The 17,203-nt window shown below is 43.1% G+C and overlaps 3 protein-coding genes across 7 annotated transcripts in view; 1 reads left to right on the top strand and 2 right to left on the bottom strand.

Annotated features, from left to right (window-relative positions):
• Nucleotides 1–2,679: 2,679 nt before the first annotated feature.
• LOC119355736 lies at nt 2,680–5,535 on the bottom strand. The gene is made up of 2 exons (XM_037622592.1): nt 5,367–5,535; nt 2,680–3,971 (listed from the first exon to the last, which is right to left on the bottom strand). Exon 2 carries the CDS (start codon nt 3,945–3,947, stop codon nt 2,955–2,957), a length of 993 nt encoding a protein of 330 aa, XP_037478489.1. The 5' UTR covers nt 3,948–3,971; nt 5,367–5,535; the 3' UTR covers nt 2,680–2,954.
• A 2,438-nt stretch (nt 5,536–7,973) lies between these two features.
• On the top strand, nt 7,974–8,880 carry LOC119355735 (peroxisomal membrane protein 11-4-like). The gene has a single exon (XM_037622591.1). It carries the CDS (start codon nt 8,095–8,097, stop codon nt 8,782–8,784), a length of 690 nt encoding a protein of 229 aa, XP_037478488.1. The 5' UTR covers nt 7,974–8,094; the 3' UTR covers nt 8,785–8,880.
• Nucleotides 8,881–8,889: 9 nt separating this feature from the next.
• Nucleotides 8,890–17,203, bottom strand: part of LOC119355733 (ATP-dependent DNA helicase DDM1-like) — an 8,789-nt gene continuing 475 nt past the window's right edge. Inside the window, exons 2-16 of one of the 5 annotated variants that reach the window (XM_037622588.1) lie at nt 16,983–17,035; nt 16,291–16,405; nt 15,117–15,551; nt 14,925–15,023; nt 13,948–14,294; nt 13,695–13,881; nt 13,409–13,584; nt 11,840–12,096; nt 11,631–11,735; nt 11,436–11,530; nt 11,206–11,325; nt 10,109–10,228; nt 9,768–9,866; nt 9,590–9,692; nt 8,890–9,441 (exon numbers count right to left, since the gene is read on the bottom strand). In XM_037622588.1, the coding sequence (XP_037478485.1) occupies nt 9,440–9,441; nt 9,590–9,692; nt 9,768–9,866; nt 10,109–10,228; nt 11,206–11,325; nt 11,436–11,530; nt 11,631–11,735; nt 11,840–12,096; nt 13,409–13,584; nt 13,695–13,881; nt 13,948–14,294; nt 14,925–15,023; nt 15,117–15,548 (2,142 nt within the window). In that variant the 5' untranslated portion in view covers nt 15,549–15,551; nt 16,291–16,405; nt 16,983–17,035 and the 3' untranslated portion in view covers nt 8,890–9,439. Of the gene's footprint in view, nt 9,447–9,589; nt 9,693–9,767; nt 9,867–10,108; nt 10,229–11,205; nt 11,326–11,435; nt 11,531–11,630; nt 11,736–11,839; nt 12,097–13,408; nt 13,585–13,694; nt 13,882–13,947; nt 14,295–14,924; nt 15,024–15,116; nt 15,552–16,290; nt 16,406–16,982; nt 17,036–17,103; nt 17,184–17,203 lie in introns of those variants that run through there. The other 4 variants (XM_037622587.1, XM_037622586.1, XM_037622585.1 and 1 more) reach the window with 4 other exon arrangements.

Raw genomic sequence — 17,203 nt, 5'->3', positions numbered from 1 at the left:
GAAATGGCCGCCGCAACACCGGGGCTTGCCCTATAGGCCGGTATCCCACGTGGTCGCCGCGACCATTGTCGAGCTGTTGCTCCTTTAGAGCTCTTGGCTATCGGCGGGCACAACCGTCGAGGCTCTGACCCGGCGGTAGCAAGAACACGTTCAGTCCATTCCTAGCTAGCTCGGCGACCCCGCATCAGACACGGCGAGCTACGCCGGCCGGAATTCACCTTTGTGCCTGATAGGTGTTTGACAGAAAGCATCCAAGGTAAAAAACATTTTTTGTTTTTTGTGGCGATATAAGAGTGGATTTGATGCAAATATTGTGTAAATGTAGATAAATTTGTTTGAATCGTCTTTGTGGGGTCATTCCTCCTCCGGAGAGGAATACGAGTGGGACAAAGACGAGGACATTGATTTGATCATGATGCTGCACATGAAGAAGACAAGTGGTTGAAGCATGATGATTCTGTTGTCGGTCGTGAGGTGATTCGTTAGGAGGAAGCAATATGGGCATCATAGATTGATGGTCGTTATTTTGGTCCGAATCTAGCATATCCAGAGCGATACTTTCCACGTCGGTTCAGAATGGCTCTGGATTTGTTCCTCCACATCATCAATTGTGTGAAGCAGCATGATCAATTATTCAAGCAAAGGAGGAATTGTGTCGGAGATTTTGGACATGGCACTGTCCAGAAGGTGACTAAGGCATTGCGCACGATGACATATGTTATTCCTGCAAATTTGGTTGATGATCCCTTGGCAATGGGAGAAAGCACTTCCATCAAGTGTGTGAAGCAATTTGCAAAGTGGTTGAATATTTTGGGCCAGAGTATTTGAGAGCACCCAGTGCTCTGGACAGTCAAAGACTTTGGAGATGAAACAAGGACGCGGGTTTCTAGATATGCTCAGTTCAATTGATTGCATGCAATGTATGTGAAAGAACTGCATTGCAACATGGCATGGACAGTTCAAATGACGTGTGAAGGATGCCATCGTCATTCTTCAAGTCGTGGCCAATCAAGAGATATGGTTTTGGCATGCATATTTCAAGATGCCTAGATTTTACAGCACCGTTAATGTGCTCCAGCGATCACCATTCTTTGCGCGGTTGGCTAATTGGAAATCACCTCCGGTGGAGTTTCGAGAAAATGGTCGCACATACAACATGGGATACTACCTAGCGGATGGGATATATCCAAAGGGTGCAACCTTTGCAAAAATTTATTTAAGCCCCCAAAGTAAGAAAAAAAATTCAATTCCATAATGCTCAAGCAGCTGCTAGGAAACATGTGGATATGTCATTTGAAATTTTGCAAGTCCAATTTGTGGAGGACCAGTTGGATCTTGGGATCAATAAATCCTTTGGTACATCACTAGGAGGATGTGGCCATGCACAACATGGCAATTGAGCATGAGCATGTGAAACAATTGGATTACTCCTTCTATGAATTGATGGGGAAGCCGGTGCAACCACGTAGAAGGAAAGACCGCATCTGACAATTTCTTCAAGTTCACTATGACATTCAAGATACAGATACTCACAAAGATCTTAAAGGAGATCTCATTTAGGCGTGATAGACGTGGAATGGGAACACGACCACTAATTCTACCTCTATGTGTTCATGTCATGTGTGTTGAACTGTATGTGATGTTTGATGAACAAGTGTGTTGAATTTGAACTTGTGTATTGATGAACTATGTAGTGATTAAGTACTAATTGTGTTCTATTTGTTGTGGATTAATTTGGCATGTGTTTGATATTACTTGCTTTGGACTTATTATGTTGAGCATGCTCAAAATGTTTGGTAGTTGAATAAAGCCAAATTTGCAGGGCACCGGTTTTGCATCATCTGTTACAGTAGAATTTTTCGGATGCCAAATAACCTTCTCTCTTCTGCCATAAAACCATTCAATTTTTTTTAAACACAACACAAATGCAGATCCTTAAAATCATTCCCACCAACTTTTACATCATCTGCCCAAGATGCTCTAGCATTTGCAATGGCAGATTGTCTGTTAGACACGTAAAAAGTGTCTTGAACTCCACATAGGTCCGGATCTACATTTCAAAAATAGTTAAATATGCAACTTCAATTGCATTTCTGAATTTTATTTTTCTGCAGTGAATTTCTAATATCTTAGTTGTGCGGTGCCTACACAATCGAACCCAGACGCACGACACACGCCAGCAGCGTTGAATCAACTCATTAGGTCGCAAGCCGCGTCGCTTGGCTTGTAGTGTGCTTGACAAGCCTAGATTTTCGCTGATTCCTTTTGACATTTGGACAGCTGCTCTCTGAACTTCAACAGAGTAGGCGAACCGTACGCATCTCACAACACAGGGTTAGGTCGGGTGCTTTGCAACTTTGCGTGATATGTGCTGCTTGATCTGGATCAAGAGGACTATCTGAGAAAGACATAACTTGTTTTTTCTTCGCTTGGTTGCCATCACAAATGACACACCCAACCAGTTGAGATTTCTTCAATATCCTGCACACGAATGTCGGCCTAGTTCTTTTGGCCGATTCCGTCGGAATCTTGAGAACCAAACCTCCTCCAGATTCTCCCACAATCCTGAACCCACCAAAAGAACTCACCTGGCAGTGCACAACATGTGAATGAAGGAAGGATACCATATCCTTCTCACATGGCAACAAGCCTCCGTGAGGCGCAGATCTTCCGAGGAAATGGAGCAACACCCACACTGGCAACAGCTTGTATATATATCTTCTATATTCAAGTAAAGTATTTCTTACACACTCATACCAAGTTCAGCATCACGGCAATGTACAATTTTCACTTTATCTGTATACCAAAGCAGTTGCACGATTCAAAGTTTCTATCAGTCAAAACCCTTTTTTACTCTACGTCCACTACGTCTGGCAAATACAGATGCACCAGAACTAACATGTCACCCATTCTATCGTGCAGTGAGCAGCAGAAGCACAGCAGCTTGAAGGAACCTACCTGTTCACATCATCGCTCGATCCGTAGCTCGGATCGCTCGCGGAACTGACCCCAGCAAACCAGGCAACGCGCATCAACTGAATCCCAAGGACCAGCACCCACCAGGTCACCAAGCCACGAAGGCTCTGCACCATCCACCCCGGCGCAGCGATCTCGCTGGCCAGCTGCAGGCCCCTCATCAGCTGTAGCACCCGGTAGCCCTCATAAACGACGGGGGCCACCAACCAGACCGGCGATCTCCAGTGCCATGTAAGCGTCTCAGTCAGCATCTGCACCGAAAGGAGTAACAGGTATGGCCCAAGCAGCACCAAGAACGGAATGAATGGCAGATGTGGCTGCAGAGCTCCCCGATGAGACGCAAAAAGCAGGGCAAAAGGAGCAACAAAGCCTAATATGCTGGCAACCAGATTCCAAGACCTGTAAGTAGTTGGGATCTGCCTTGTCAGGTCGAACGAATTGTTCTCTGGACGCCCGCACGCGTCGGCCATAAGGAAAAACAGCATTGCTCCCATGTTAAAGATGCAGTCGAGTCCCACTAGGGATAGAAGGCCCGCGATGTTAGGGCCAAGGAACACTGAAGGCAATGGCAGCCACAAAGTTGGAACTATACCGGTAACCAACAGAACTGAAGGCCCTAACAGCCACATTGGCAGCTTAAATGTTGCTGGCTGCTTAGAAGGTTCATTCCTCACGTCCACAACATCCTGGTCACTCTGGAGGATTGGAATCTCTGGAGCTTCTTCTGTATCAATAGCTTCGACAACATTTGTTCCCATGATAATGCTGGCATCGTCCTCTGTGGAGGCATATGGTAGAGAGGCCTCCCAAGGCAAATTCTTAGTGCAACGCAATGCAATGTTCTTAAAATGGCCTGACTGCAAGGGGCTCCAATGAAGAGACTTAGGCAATCTCGTAAGTCTATTCTCATGAACCTGCCTCCTAACATATGCTCTGTTTAGTTTTATCTGTGAACAGAGCAAAGAAGCCATGGTACAGGATGCCAAATTCCAACGCTGCAAAGAATTAAAGTGAAACAAATTAGTGCCTCCAATGTATGGACCATGGCGAGGTATCTAGCAATTAAGATAAACTCAAACACAGGCTAACAATGAAATGCAATACAGCTTGATGTCAGGTTGACAACAGTAAAACAAACTCAACACTTAGATCTAGTAGTTAGCTTAGACGCTTGCCCTTTATGTCTTGGCATGTCACTCAACCATTTTTAATAGATGGTACTGAACCAAAGATTATCAGTCCATGTTATGAAAGGAGAGCGTACAAGAAAAGGTAATGTCACAACGACTAATTGCAGTATCCACAGGCAGATCAAATATTCAATGAAATCCATGATTGCAGTTACTGTTTTTAGATACTTCTTATTCAACAGATTTTTGAGTAAAGAACTCCAGCTTCAGCACTTCTTGTTGTTTTAGCTTGCAAAAACGTCTTATATCATGGGATGGCGGGAGTAATAGTTAACTTGTAACTGGAAGCATACTTTTGACTTCCGAGACAGGAAACATGGTAAAACATAGGACCAAAAAATGGAACTCGACTGCACCTCATTAAAGACAAGTTACTACCAAACCTAAAGTTTAACAAGGTACAAGACGGAAGCCAAAAGATAAATACCTAAGCACTTAGGAATAAACTTAAAAATTGCAAGAATTATCTAGCACACGTGAGATTTTAACATGTTGTAAATACAGCAAAAATTACAGAGTATGTATGAGCTATAAAACCAGACATACAAAGTCCCCCGCTTAAATTGCATAAGATTCAAGACAGCGGTAACTATTTAGGCCTGAATCCAATGATCCAGGAGATATAAAGATGCTACTTTACACAGACCTAAACTGCTAGTTCTTCTCCCCAGCGGACACAATCTGTCGGAAAGGTTACTGGGGTTCCCAAGCTATTCACCACATCTGTGCAGCAACGGTACTAAACAACACCAGAAACTTAAGGATAACCTGTACTTTGAGTGTGTGTCATTTTGCATAACTACGAACAAGCTCTGTATTAACAGAAACAAAATCCCCATATCTGTTGACTACACAGTATGTGCATCTAGCTATGCCTGATGGCAAAACCTACACCTTTAAAACATGCGCTAGTACTCGACAGCTCGACGCTTTGATCCTTCAGCGACCGAACCCCACAAATCACAAGGGCATACAGCTATGAAGTAACCACCCCCACCCCCCGCCCCCGCGTTTCCTTTCTCAAAATTTAGTGCTGAACGCAGGCGTCGGAGACACCGAGAGCGCTTCTAAACATTCCCAAAGCCTCGAATCTGGTCAGATCCGCAGATTTCGCCCGAGCGCTGCTACCTTGCTGGGACCTGCTGTTCGGGGCTAGTTCTTATAGGTAACGTGATGGACGGAAGAAAGGGGACGGCTAACCTGATTGGATTTCCCTCGGCGCTCCCTTCTCGCCGGCCGGAGCTCCTCCGAGGTGAGGAAGCCTCCGAGCAGTTCTTCTCCCCAGAGGCGGACGCACGGCTTGAGCGGTGTGGAAGGGGCAACCCGGCCCAATACGCAACAATAAGCACGGTGGGCCGAAGTATGGAAATGAGAGTGCCGTTTTGGCTCTGGGTCATCGGCGGTGGTTTGCCACGGGGTTTTTGATCCGACGATCTTGGAAACTTACGCATGCAGGGAGGCGTTGGCACTTGCTAGATATCTTCAGCATCGGATTGCCAAGGAATGATGAACGACATAAACCAAGGGACAGGAAGACCGCACTCAGCTATCATCCAGAAAATTTTGGAACGTAGAAACAACTTCAATTCTGTTTCTTTTGCTCATGAGCGTAGAAACTTTAATTTCAAGGCTCACAATCTTGTCAAACATGTTTGTAATCTTCAGTCAGGTAGACATGTATGGTTGGTCAATCCTTATGACCAACGTATTGTACCCATGAACATTCATGTTAATCAATAAAGTGGCGAGATTACTCAAAAAAAATCTGCTCCTGGATGAACAGTAAATTCAAAATAAATAGACTAAAACCCCTAAAAGACTAAAAGGTAAATTCAAAATAAAATCTCTCAAAAATTTAAAATTCAAAATAAATAGTAAAAAAATACTTATTTTTTGTGTGGATGTTCATGTTACTCTAATAAGCATGCTTGAAATTTTTCATGCAAAACGGGATAGGAGTGCTTTGTCGATGGAAAACAAAGTTCAATGTAATATTTGGAGGTAACATTTTGAGTTTGATTTGTTTTTTCTCACAGGTCAAAATGCTTAAGATTTTTCACTGAAAAATTTCAGGTAGCATTAGGATGTGATAGTGAACACATCTCTTTTTTTTTCGTTTGCAAAAAACATTTTTCGCAGACCAAAGTATATGCTCCCAAGAGAAAAATTGGAATTCTCGTGCTTTGGCCCTTCTTTTGTGTGTTATAATAGTGTCCGAACGGAGGAGCCATGTGAAATCTTGGTCTCTCAGGGATGCGGTTAGTATGAGCTCGAGCTCATGTGAGCTTGGGTAAACAATAAGTGAATAAAACTTAAAAAAACTGGTTTTTTAGCAAACATTGACAAATGTTTTGATTCCTTGTAAAGTTCTATAATGGAACGACAATTGTAGAAGACTTGGCAAAAAATGATTTTTTTGGAGCATCGATCTTATTGTCCATCAATTTTGGAGCAACATGAAAAACATTTTGAAGCATCAATTTTGTGGTGGGCTGGTTCCACCACAAAGAAGCTAACCATGTAAACTACGCTTAGTTCATTATGGGAATAGGTTGGGAAATATTTTTTTGTAGGTGGGCTTAGTAGCCTAGAATCTAATAAAAGAAGTTGAATGTTGTTTGTGAGAACAAAGGAAATGCTCGTTTGTGAGGATAACTGATTGGTTCACTGTTTTTCTTGGACAGAAATGGGTTTACCTTCAATTTCAAGAAGATATTTATAGTTGTAACAGTGAACCCTACAAATATTGAAGTACTACCAATGAACCCAAGGAATATCAGGCCACTGAAGAAGTTTACAAGCAAATTTCATAAGTAGGTTGTTGTTTTGGATAATCATTTTTTTATACCTAGACTATCAATTTGACCCGGTGCAAGTTTACTCGCTCATCCATTTGGATAAACAAATTTTATAAGCAAGAAAATTTTCAGGTTTGTAAACATTTTTCTAAATGATAAGACATTTTGACCCGGTACAAGTTTTCTCGTTCGTCCAGAAAAAGGTGGGGCGAATGACATCAAGGAGGTTCGATGTACCTTTGTAGTTAGTGTGTTTTTCCATTTAATCAATATAATGTATAGGTCGCTAAAAGGCCAATATTTATAGGGGCATGCTAGGGGTTAGTAGACTGGATTTTATTTTGGTCAGTCGATCCGTCCCAACCGTTGGATGTAAAGAAACGGTGAGATCTCCCTCTAACTCCTGAAAAGTATCGTTCATCGTATTTCCTATGATCTCGATTTGAACCGCCCACGATCGCCGGCCGAACCGACTGCCTCTGTCGCCCGTGACCGCCTGGCCGCCTCGCCCTCCCCCACTGTCATGCTTTTCGTCGCCCTCGACCATCTCTCTAAATCGGCCAACCATCTGAATTTTCCGACGAGCCTGCACCCCCATCCCGAACCATCATTCTTCGGACTCGCCTCCACCGGCCGCCGCCAATGTCCAACGGCCGGCTTCCTTCTCCACCGAATCAAATGGCCCAACTTCGAAATCCATGCCACTAATATCCAGCAAATCTGATATTAATATTTTCGATACCAATGCTACCGTCGGAAGGCAAAATATGCTACGCTGGTGGCCGACGGAATAAAGATAAAGCAGAACCTAGCCACAAAAATGCATAAAGAAAAAGTAAAGTAATGAACCGATCAAGCAAGCAAACAAAAATGTTTGTTTCCTCCTCGCCCTCTCAATCCATCCTCGATCGCCACCTCCAGAAAATCACTCACCCATGGCGCAGACGACAAACGCATCCCAGCCAAGTGCCCGCCACGGCCCTTTATCCCCACCCAGCCACACACATCTACTCATCGCGTCCATTTCCCACACTCCACCTTCCATGCACACGCGCGCGCGCCTCCCCTGACCCCGCAGAGCTCCCCAACCCAACCCAACCCGACCCAACCAGACCGATCGACCGGCCGCCATGAGCGGCGGCGGCGGCGGCGACACGCTGGACAAGCTGGTGGTGTTCCTGGCGAAGCGCGACGGCGTGGACAAGCTGGTGAAGACGTACCAGTACGTGTCCAAGCTGGCGCACTGGGCGGCGGAGACGTCGCACCCGGGGCTGGCCGGGCGCGCCAAGAGCTGGGAGACGGCGGCCGGGCTGAGCCGCAAGGTGTTCCGGTCAGGCCGCTCCCTGACGGGCTTCAACGCGCTGCGGCGGTCCCCGGGGGAGTTCGGCGCGCTGGCGGTGCTGGCCAACGCCGGCGAGATGGTCTACTTCTTCTTCGACCACTTCACGTGGCTGTCCCGCGTGGGCGTGCTGGAGCCCTGGCTGGCGCGCCGCGCGAGCTTCGTGTCGGCCTTCGGCGAGTGCGTCGGCTACGTCTTCTTCATCGCCATGGACTTCATCGTGATCAGGCGCGGGATCAGGCGGGAGAGGGCGCTGCTGCGCGGGGAAGGCGGTGGCGAGGGGAAGGAGAAGGAGGGCGAGGTGAGGATGATCCGGGCGGACCGGGTGATGCGGCTGATGGGGACGGCGGCGAACCTGGCGGACCTGGTCATCGGCGTCGCGGACATCGAGCCCAACCCGTTCTGCAACCACGCCGTCACGCTGGGGATCAGCGGCCTCGTCTCCGCCTGGGCTGGCTGGTACAGGAACTGGCCGTCGTGAGGTCGGATCGGATAGGCGTTTCGACCGGCAAGATGTATGTAAAGAATGTACGCTTACCGCGGTAATTATTTTCTCCTATTACGAGACTGTTATATGGCAGAGTTCTGGCAGCACACTTCCAACCTCCTTCAGCATAGACTACCATAACAGTCTTACATAGCCTGCTGAATGCTGACCCAAAGCAAATGGGGAAGAAGGTGCGAGCTCAAGTTACTTAGAGCACCTAATCTACGGGTGCAACGCCCAGTCAATAATTACTTACTTTTGGATTCTTTTCGAGATAGGTTACCACATCCTGTATCACATATGCCATGAGGTCAATAATTACTTCGGCGGATAGTGTTTCGCCAAACATCAGCTGGTTAGCGGTGACCAAGCCGAATCACCCGAAATGCCGAGGGCGCCGTCACTGCTAGGCCGGGGCAGGGCTCAGCTGGTGAGCGCCGAGAGCACGCCGCCACCGCTCTTGGAGGCCATCACGACCTCCCAGCCAGGCCCTTTCAGGGGGATAAGAGGGGTGGCATCGGCGGCGGCAGGCGGGCCGGTGAGGTCGCTCCGGTCCATCACCTTCAGAAGGTCCTCGTCGCTGATGTCGGTCTGGATCATCCTGTCTTCCTCGTCCTGCTCGTCCCTCAGCAGCGCAAGCAGCTCCTCCTCCTGTATTTATCAACAACGTAGCAGAACAAATCAGTGATCATTCCCAGTTGCTTTGCTTCTGTTTTTCTACTTTTAGTGTTTCCTTTCGTAATAAACAATTTACGCAGTAGACTAAAACACAATCTACACTCGAGGCGAAAATCTTTACATCTAAAGACGTTAGGCTTCGCGCTATTCTGTTCAAACTGTCCCTTCCCAATCACAACGTGCTCCAGCTTCAGCTTTCCAAAAGCTCTCTTGATAATACGTCCCTGCGACAATAAGGAGGTGAGGAGCGATGCCACGGAATATAGCCTAGCAAGAGTCTGAAGGTCGTCCATCCATACCTCAACAGAGTTGGCTGTTGCCAACCGATAAACATGCAATGGGCGTGTTTGACCAATCCGGTGGCATCGATCCATGGCCTGCGAATCCATCTGAGGATTCTGCAGAATGAAGCAAATCTTCAGCGTATCACAGCTATGAAAGATAACTGAAAGGCAGGCATTTTCAGTTTTTCACCAAGGAGCACAGCTACAAACAAAACATCCCATACGAAAAAAAAATGAATATCCAAACAGGGAGATGGCATGTGCAGGGAGAGTGTAAACTTTAACGACTGTTACTTTTGTATGCATGCCTATATCGAATATTACACTACAAACTCTCGAGATAGATAGGAAATTACCCAGTCACTGTCATACAGGATACATGTATCAGCAGAAGCAAGATTGATGCCAAGCCCACCAGCACGTGTGCTTAGAATAAAGACATTCATACTGCTGTTCAAGTCATTAAACTCTGCTATCTGCCACAGAAAAAACAGTACCAAATAAAACCCATAGAAAGCCATTAAATCATCAAACAGAGAAATATTGGCATGTAACAATAAAATCAATATAAAGAACATTTGTGGGTTAGAATACTGGTTCTTCAATAACAAACAGTCATGTGCATTCAAGCCCAGGGTCCATAAACCATTGAACCGTCAGTTTGCTGTCCCCGACAGTTTGAGACCTAACCAGTTTGTAGTGGGATATTCAACTCCATCCAGTTTTGGTAATGATTAGCTGCCGATTAAGTGAGTCTTTTTCCCTCTAAATGAGATAGTTAATCCATGTATTTTTAACATGTTCGATTCTAGCTGATTTTGCCCTATTTACAGTTCTCTAAATAAATTCAGGCACCATGCAGATGCAGGCTCAATGGTCGTGAGCCTACTCGGGTGAGTGTGTTTTTCAATCATGTCCAAGCTAACACATTTGCTGAATCGGATTGGAGAAGGATGTGCAACTTCATCCAGTCCGTAGCAATTAGCTGCCAATTCAGTCGGAGCTTTTTCCTTTCAGCGAGATAACTAATTCACGTTGTAACAAGTTATGCCCAATTTACAGGAAGAAAACTCAGGAACCAGCCAAGCAAAATGACAGTACCTGGGAACCAACTCAGATGTATGTTTTGAAATCGTGTTTAAGCTACCACACATTTGCTAAACATGTATGTTAAACTAATATGCTGGTTGGATATGAGAATCCCCTGCTGTGGGATGTTAAATTACAACATTCAGGTGTTCTAAGATTGTAAAATTTAACATGTATAGCTCAGAATGCTCGTATAAAATAATAACTGAACATGTGTTATTGAGCTCGATGCTAAATTGCTCATGTGCTCACTTAGGAAATTAAGGTATGTGCATATGCACATACATTAATACAGAAGTGCAATTCTTCAAGATGTAGATGCTATCTAGTAAACTGGTAAGAAATCGGCAGACTACCACATTACCTGTCTCATCCTGTCTTCCAATTTAACACTACCATCAATTCGGCAAATATTCAGGCCTTTCATATACAAATAATATTCAATTATATCCAAAACTTTTGTCCACTGTGAAAATATTAGAACCTACAAACATATCAATTGAATTAGGATATAATTCATGAAAAATGTGCTAGCATGTGCATGAATGCAGAGTAAAGCTAAGGTACAAAGAAATGTAAAGGAGAACCATAAACCTTGTGCTTTTGTTTGAGTAGGGATTCCAGTAACCTGTCCAACAGCTGAAATTTACCACATTGTTCCAGAAGCTTATCGGTAGGTGGATAAAGGCCTGCAGACAAACAAATGAACAACAATGTACAAAAAATTAGCAAACAGAACCATAGAGGGCAACACAAATAGAACATGTTCAATAGGATTATGGGACGCACTTGTTGAGTCAAATGCAGCATTGAAAAGATCAGGATGGGCACAGTTCTTCCTCAGCTGAATCATTAGGTTATTTAGCTTCATCTTCAGGCCAGGTCTCCGCAACACTGCAATATAGGAAAAGCTTGTCATATAAGAATTAATTGTTTACTTATACACAGATTGGACCGTGAATGTGCAGGAAAAGATGCACGAGCTTACATATGCATACCTATGTCTGTGCTCTCAAGCAAGTAGTTGTCAAATGTTTTTTCAATCAAGTGAGTCTGGATTTGCTTCTGATGTGCAGTCATGTTAGCATAAATGATTATCTCTTTCTTCCGTGGAAGCATCTGCTCCACATCCATCTTCATCCGTCTTAAAAGGAATGGACGCAAAATGGCATGAAGCTTTGAAATAACAAGAACTCTTTTCTTCTCATCAGCTTCTTCCTGCTGCTCCTCGTCTCCTTTCCCAGAAAAATCAAACCTTTAAAAAGATTTTTGTCAGACGAATGGAGGCAAAATAAACCAAATATATTCATTGAATGTTTAAATAGTACTCCTTGACACGAATTATGGAATGGAGGAACTCCACTATCTTTATAACAAAAACTCCCAATGTGAAGGTATTAAAATCCATCTACTTACTTACAATATTACTTATTCATAGCATGCATTTCAGTAAACAATAACATAACAAGTTTAACAACAGAGTGACAGACAACATAATGAATAAGAAAAGGTACAACATAAAGTTCTGCTAATATTTATTAAATTGACAGACATGGCATATCAGTACACAACATATACTGGGAAGAGGAAATGTTATAACATAAGCGGCTAACAAACAGGGAGGTGGCTACTCTGGCGCATGTGGACATCTACCATAAAGTCCTGGCAGTGCCCCCTGTGGCAAATAGTAGTTCCCCATTTTGGGAGTCTGTCAATGTGGGTTGTAATTGTTCTGCCATGTACCCATACAACAGGGTATCGTTGTAACTAGCTATTTCTATATTATTATTGTTAATGCAGCGCCCCTGCCAGGTTAAAAAGGGCAGCCCGGTGCACGCAGCTCCCGCTTGCGCAGGGTCCGGGGAAGGGTCCGACCACTTTGGGTCTATAGTACGCAGCCTTTCCCTACATTTCTGCAAGAGGCTGTTTCCAGGACTCGAACCCGTGACCTAATGGTCACAAGGCAACAGCTTTACTGCTGCGCCAAGGCTCCCCTTCGCCCCTGTCAGGTTACTTGGAAAAAAAATATGTCTCTACAGTTGCATTGAATAGTGGAGTTGCTACAATCATACCAGATAATTTATGCTTGGGAACTGATGTTGCGACTGTTTAATATTTTTTCTTTTATACGATTCACAACTGATCAAATTTATTAGATTTGGTTGTATCGTTTAACCAAAATACACACTTAAATACCAAATGTCAATCACTTTATAGTAAATCCTGAAAAATGTTGGCTAAAAGAACAACATATATGTGCTATTGGATTCATACACATTCATATCAATACAACATCTAGGCATCCAGCCAATGGCAGAGCCAAACATTTTCAAAGCTAGACACTGCTACATTGGAATGTTCAGGTCACTTATAATTACTCATTACTACAATCAATACAGGAAAAAAAAAACCTAGGGGATAGCAACTGATGAACACAGGAACTGCTGCCAGGATATGGAGACTGCAACAAAATGACATATACAGAAATTACCCAAGGTTCCTGCTAAAAAAAAGTACCCAAGGCAAAGGGCAGCCAGTAGTGCATGTGTAAGCTCAGCGAATCATACCATGACTCAAATTCCTGATGGGACGAGAATATATCAGGCAAAATGAAATTCAACAACGACCACAACTCTGCCAGGTTATTCTGAAGAGGTGTCCCAGTCAAAAGGAGTTTATTGGCCATTGGTATGCGCTTTAACTTTCTCAATAATTTACATTTAGAATTTTTCAACCGATGTCCCTGCAAAAAGTACGGAGGCATGTTAATAAGGAATAGAAAAAGGGAGAGAACCATATATGGCTTCATCATGTAGAACTTTTTTTTCTCAATAGCATGTGTTTTTTCATCACCTCATCCACAACAACATATTTCCACTTATAACGAGCAAGATATTTTGCATCTGACATGGCCATCTCATATGAAGTAATTATTATCGGGAAATCAGGGCCAACAGTTTTGGGCCTGAATTTTCTCCTTATCTCTGCCCGAGCCACTTTATCCCCATGGTAAATCAGCCCAGTAAGAGATGGAACAAACCTAAATCAAGTATATTCACATAAGACAGCACTTAAAGACAGTGCAAAAAAACTTTGGATACTTTACCTTGAGATTTCATTCACCCAGTTTGAGAGGGTGGAAAGAGGAGCAATTATCATGTAAGGACCGTGCATACCATTCCCTTTAAGATGGGTAAGAAATCCAATTGTCTGGATTGTTTTCCCAAGGCCCATTTGATCAGCTAGTATCCCATTTAGCCCATTCTGCCACAGTGATATTAGCCACTTCACACCCTTTATCTGGTAAGATTTCAACTGTCCACCAGTCATTAATGGTACAAGGTTGGCTTGCTCTTTTTCCCATCTTTCTTCTTCTGTGAGAGTGTCATCATAAGCAGAACGATATTCGCGCGATCTTGTGAGCATTGCAGCCACTGCTGTCTTAGCCTTCTTCTGAACAACATTTTACTTTATTGGTACTTAGAAGTAGCAAGTTGTTGTCAACACACAATTATGATACATAAATGACAACTATTTCTCATACTTTCTCATATATTCAGATCCCTTAAATGATATATCAGGTTATCCACTTTAGAATGATGACCAGTCCCCACTTAAATACTGAATATAAATGTTCACCATTATGGGCCTATTAGATTCAGATGACAATCAACAAGTCCAAACAATTCAAAGTAACATTGGTCATGGAATGTTGGAATGCCTTAACTCTTACCTATGAAGGCAGCTGAGCCTGTATTACAGCAAATTTAAAATGGCTCTTAAATTAAGATTTGTGAACTAGTATGTTGTAACTTGAAAGGATGCTGCTACTAGAAAAGGTAATCAGGAATTTTGGGAAGTTAACATTAAGCGATCAGGACAGGCATGCTCTATAGTTTTCTTCAAGTGGCAATATATGTTTTAACCCTAAGTCCATTGACAAAGTACAAGACTACACATAATACTGCAAATAAGCAAAAGTACATGGCGAACAAAGCATCTCCATAATGTAGAAGACAGCCAAAGATTACAAACGAACATATATTTACATAACAGAGGATAATATATGATGTATGCACTCACATCATTGTATTGTGGCTTAGAATTTACTTTCCTCTTTCTGCCACATCCTTTCTTCTTGTCTTCCACAGACCCCTCTTCATCTTTAACTTCAAGAAAATTCTGCTTAACCAACAGGTAATGGCACCATCATAAAAAAAAACTAGCAATAAATACGAAGATAAGAAAAAGGTCAGCACAGTGGGGACCTCATACATCTGTTATTTGCGCCATCTTTTCAAGTAGAAATTCTGAATAAAGCTGTGTCTCTGTCAGCAGCTCATCCAACTTGCTAAAGCATGCATTAGGATCTAAAGCAAGTCTTGCCGCTTGTTCTCTCTTTCTAGCCTCTTCTTCCTCTACCTTAAGCCGAGCCTCATATAGCTGCTCTTCCTCCTTCGTCATCACCTCTGTAATGAAGGATGCATCATTGTTCTTGGCCTCGAGGTCAATAGGTACAGATGAATTTGCATCCAAGAACTCATCGGATGTCTCCTCATTGGTGGAGTGCAATGGCTGCTCTTCAGCCTTCAACACCTCGACAATGGGGTGTACCAGTACCGCAACGCAGCTGGCCTCAAGCTTAACAGGCAGAGATGTACTTGCATCAACAAAATCACTGGCTTTCTCATTCCTGGCTTCGAACATTTTCTAATTTTACACAAAATAATCAGATCAGACTTAAGATTTGAAACTGTTGGAGAACCTTGACACAAAAAATATACAAATACTGCCCCAACAAAAGCATACAGACCCCATCTAGACTGACACGGATCTAGATGATGTGCCGGGCGTGCACCCACCCACCAAGAAATTGTGGAGGTTAGCAGGGTTTAACTAATCACTGGACAAAAGCAAGCTCATACTCATACTCTATGTTGTACCTACAAAGTTACAGTTGTTGTTGTTGTTGTTGTTTTACTATTCACACATATTTTAAATTATGTAGCAAAATGTTGCAGTAATCAATTATCCGATTTGATTTTTTGCATCAATAATAAAACAACCAAATAATATACAACATCAGCAAGTGTATGAACTTCATGAAAAAGATCGATCATTCAATAAGCGCTCATACATGGTTCAGCTTCACATATTTCAAACAGAATCTGTAGCCAAAATATTTAATATTGCACAGATATGAAGAAGTTAAACTCTGGAAAAATATTGCACATCAAACCAGCTGCAAACATCACATCATACTCAAAGTGCTACAGCAACTGCAGCAGATACTATTGCGATGCAATGTAGTAATACTATTAGTTTGAGAAGAGACTAGTAATTTCCTAGACCTGATGCCTGGAAAAAATCGTAATTGCAACTATGCAGACATGATGCTTTTAAAACTATGTTGTACTAGACAGTCTGCAGACTTGTTTTTGTGGCAGACCTGAGCCTTGTTTTAGAGTACCTGAACCTTTAATGCCTAATTTGTATTGCAGCCCGATGCTTGCTAATCTGTCATGGGATTTTCACGTCAGCTCGCAAATCCGTCCATTGTACACCTGACATGCAACTTCTGAGTTTGTGTGTCTATTGCAAAGTACCACTTGCCAAAATGCATCATCCATAGCAGTAGGTAAACGTGTAAATTCCCGTGGAAGAATACTAAACATACTACTGCCTATAGAAAGGAAAAAAATAGGAGGGTTTACTGACAAAGAAGATATACCAAAAATGAAAAAAAAACAGTACATGGACTGTAATTAGAGCTCTAACCATGTTTCGGCTTGTGATCAATCCATAGATACCAATCGAAAATAAATAAACACTAAAAAAAAGTTACATGCCCAAACATCATTAGTTAACTCCTTATCAATCTCAATTCATTTCAATATGAGGGCAAAACTTGAACCGATTCAATTATATCTCTTGAACTTATACTGAATTCAATCAATCTAAATCTCGTAACATTTTCTGATCTATTTGATAGTCGCCAATTAAAAGGAGATATTTTCGCAATTTTTGTTATAGCCCTTGCGGCTGCTGAAGCCGCTATTGGACTATCCATTCTTTCTTCCATCCATCGTAATAGTACACATAGAAGAAAGCAGAAATTGAGCTTTGGGTACACATTGTTACCTCAGCATTGGTCTGGTTTGCTACCCGAACTTTGTCTACTTCTCCAAAATGACCTGAAAGAAGCACGACAGGATCAGATTTTGTGCAGACCAAAAAGGGGATTCGGGTTTAAGAGGTTGACATATTTCTAGGGTTTCATGAGAACAAGCAACTGGGAGAAGAGTCGCCATGGGAAGAGTAGAAGAGTCGCCATGGGAGGGGTGGGAGAGGCACCGGGGAGG

Source organism: Triticum dicoccoides, chromosome 2A, assembly GCF_002162155.2.
Source record: "Triticum dicoccoides isolate Atlit2015 ecotype Zavitan chromosome 2A, WEW_v2.0, whole genome shotgun sequence".
In the NCBI taxonomy this organism is placed as follows: Eukaryota; Viridiplantae; Streptophyta; class Magnoliopsida; order Poales; family Poaceae; genus Triticum; species Triticum dicoccoides.
This window is presented reverse-complemented; position numbering and strand designations above follow the sequence as displayed.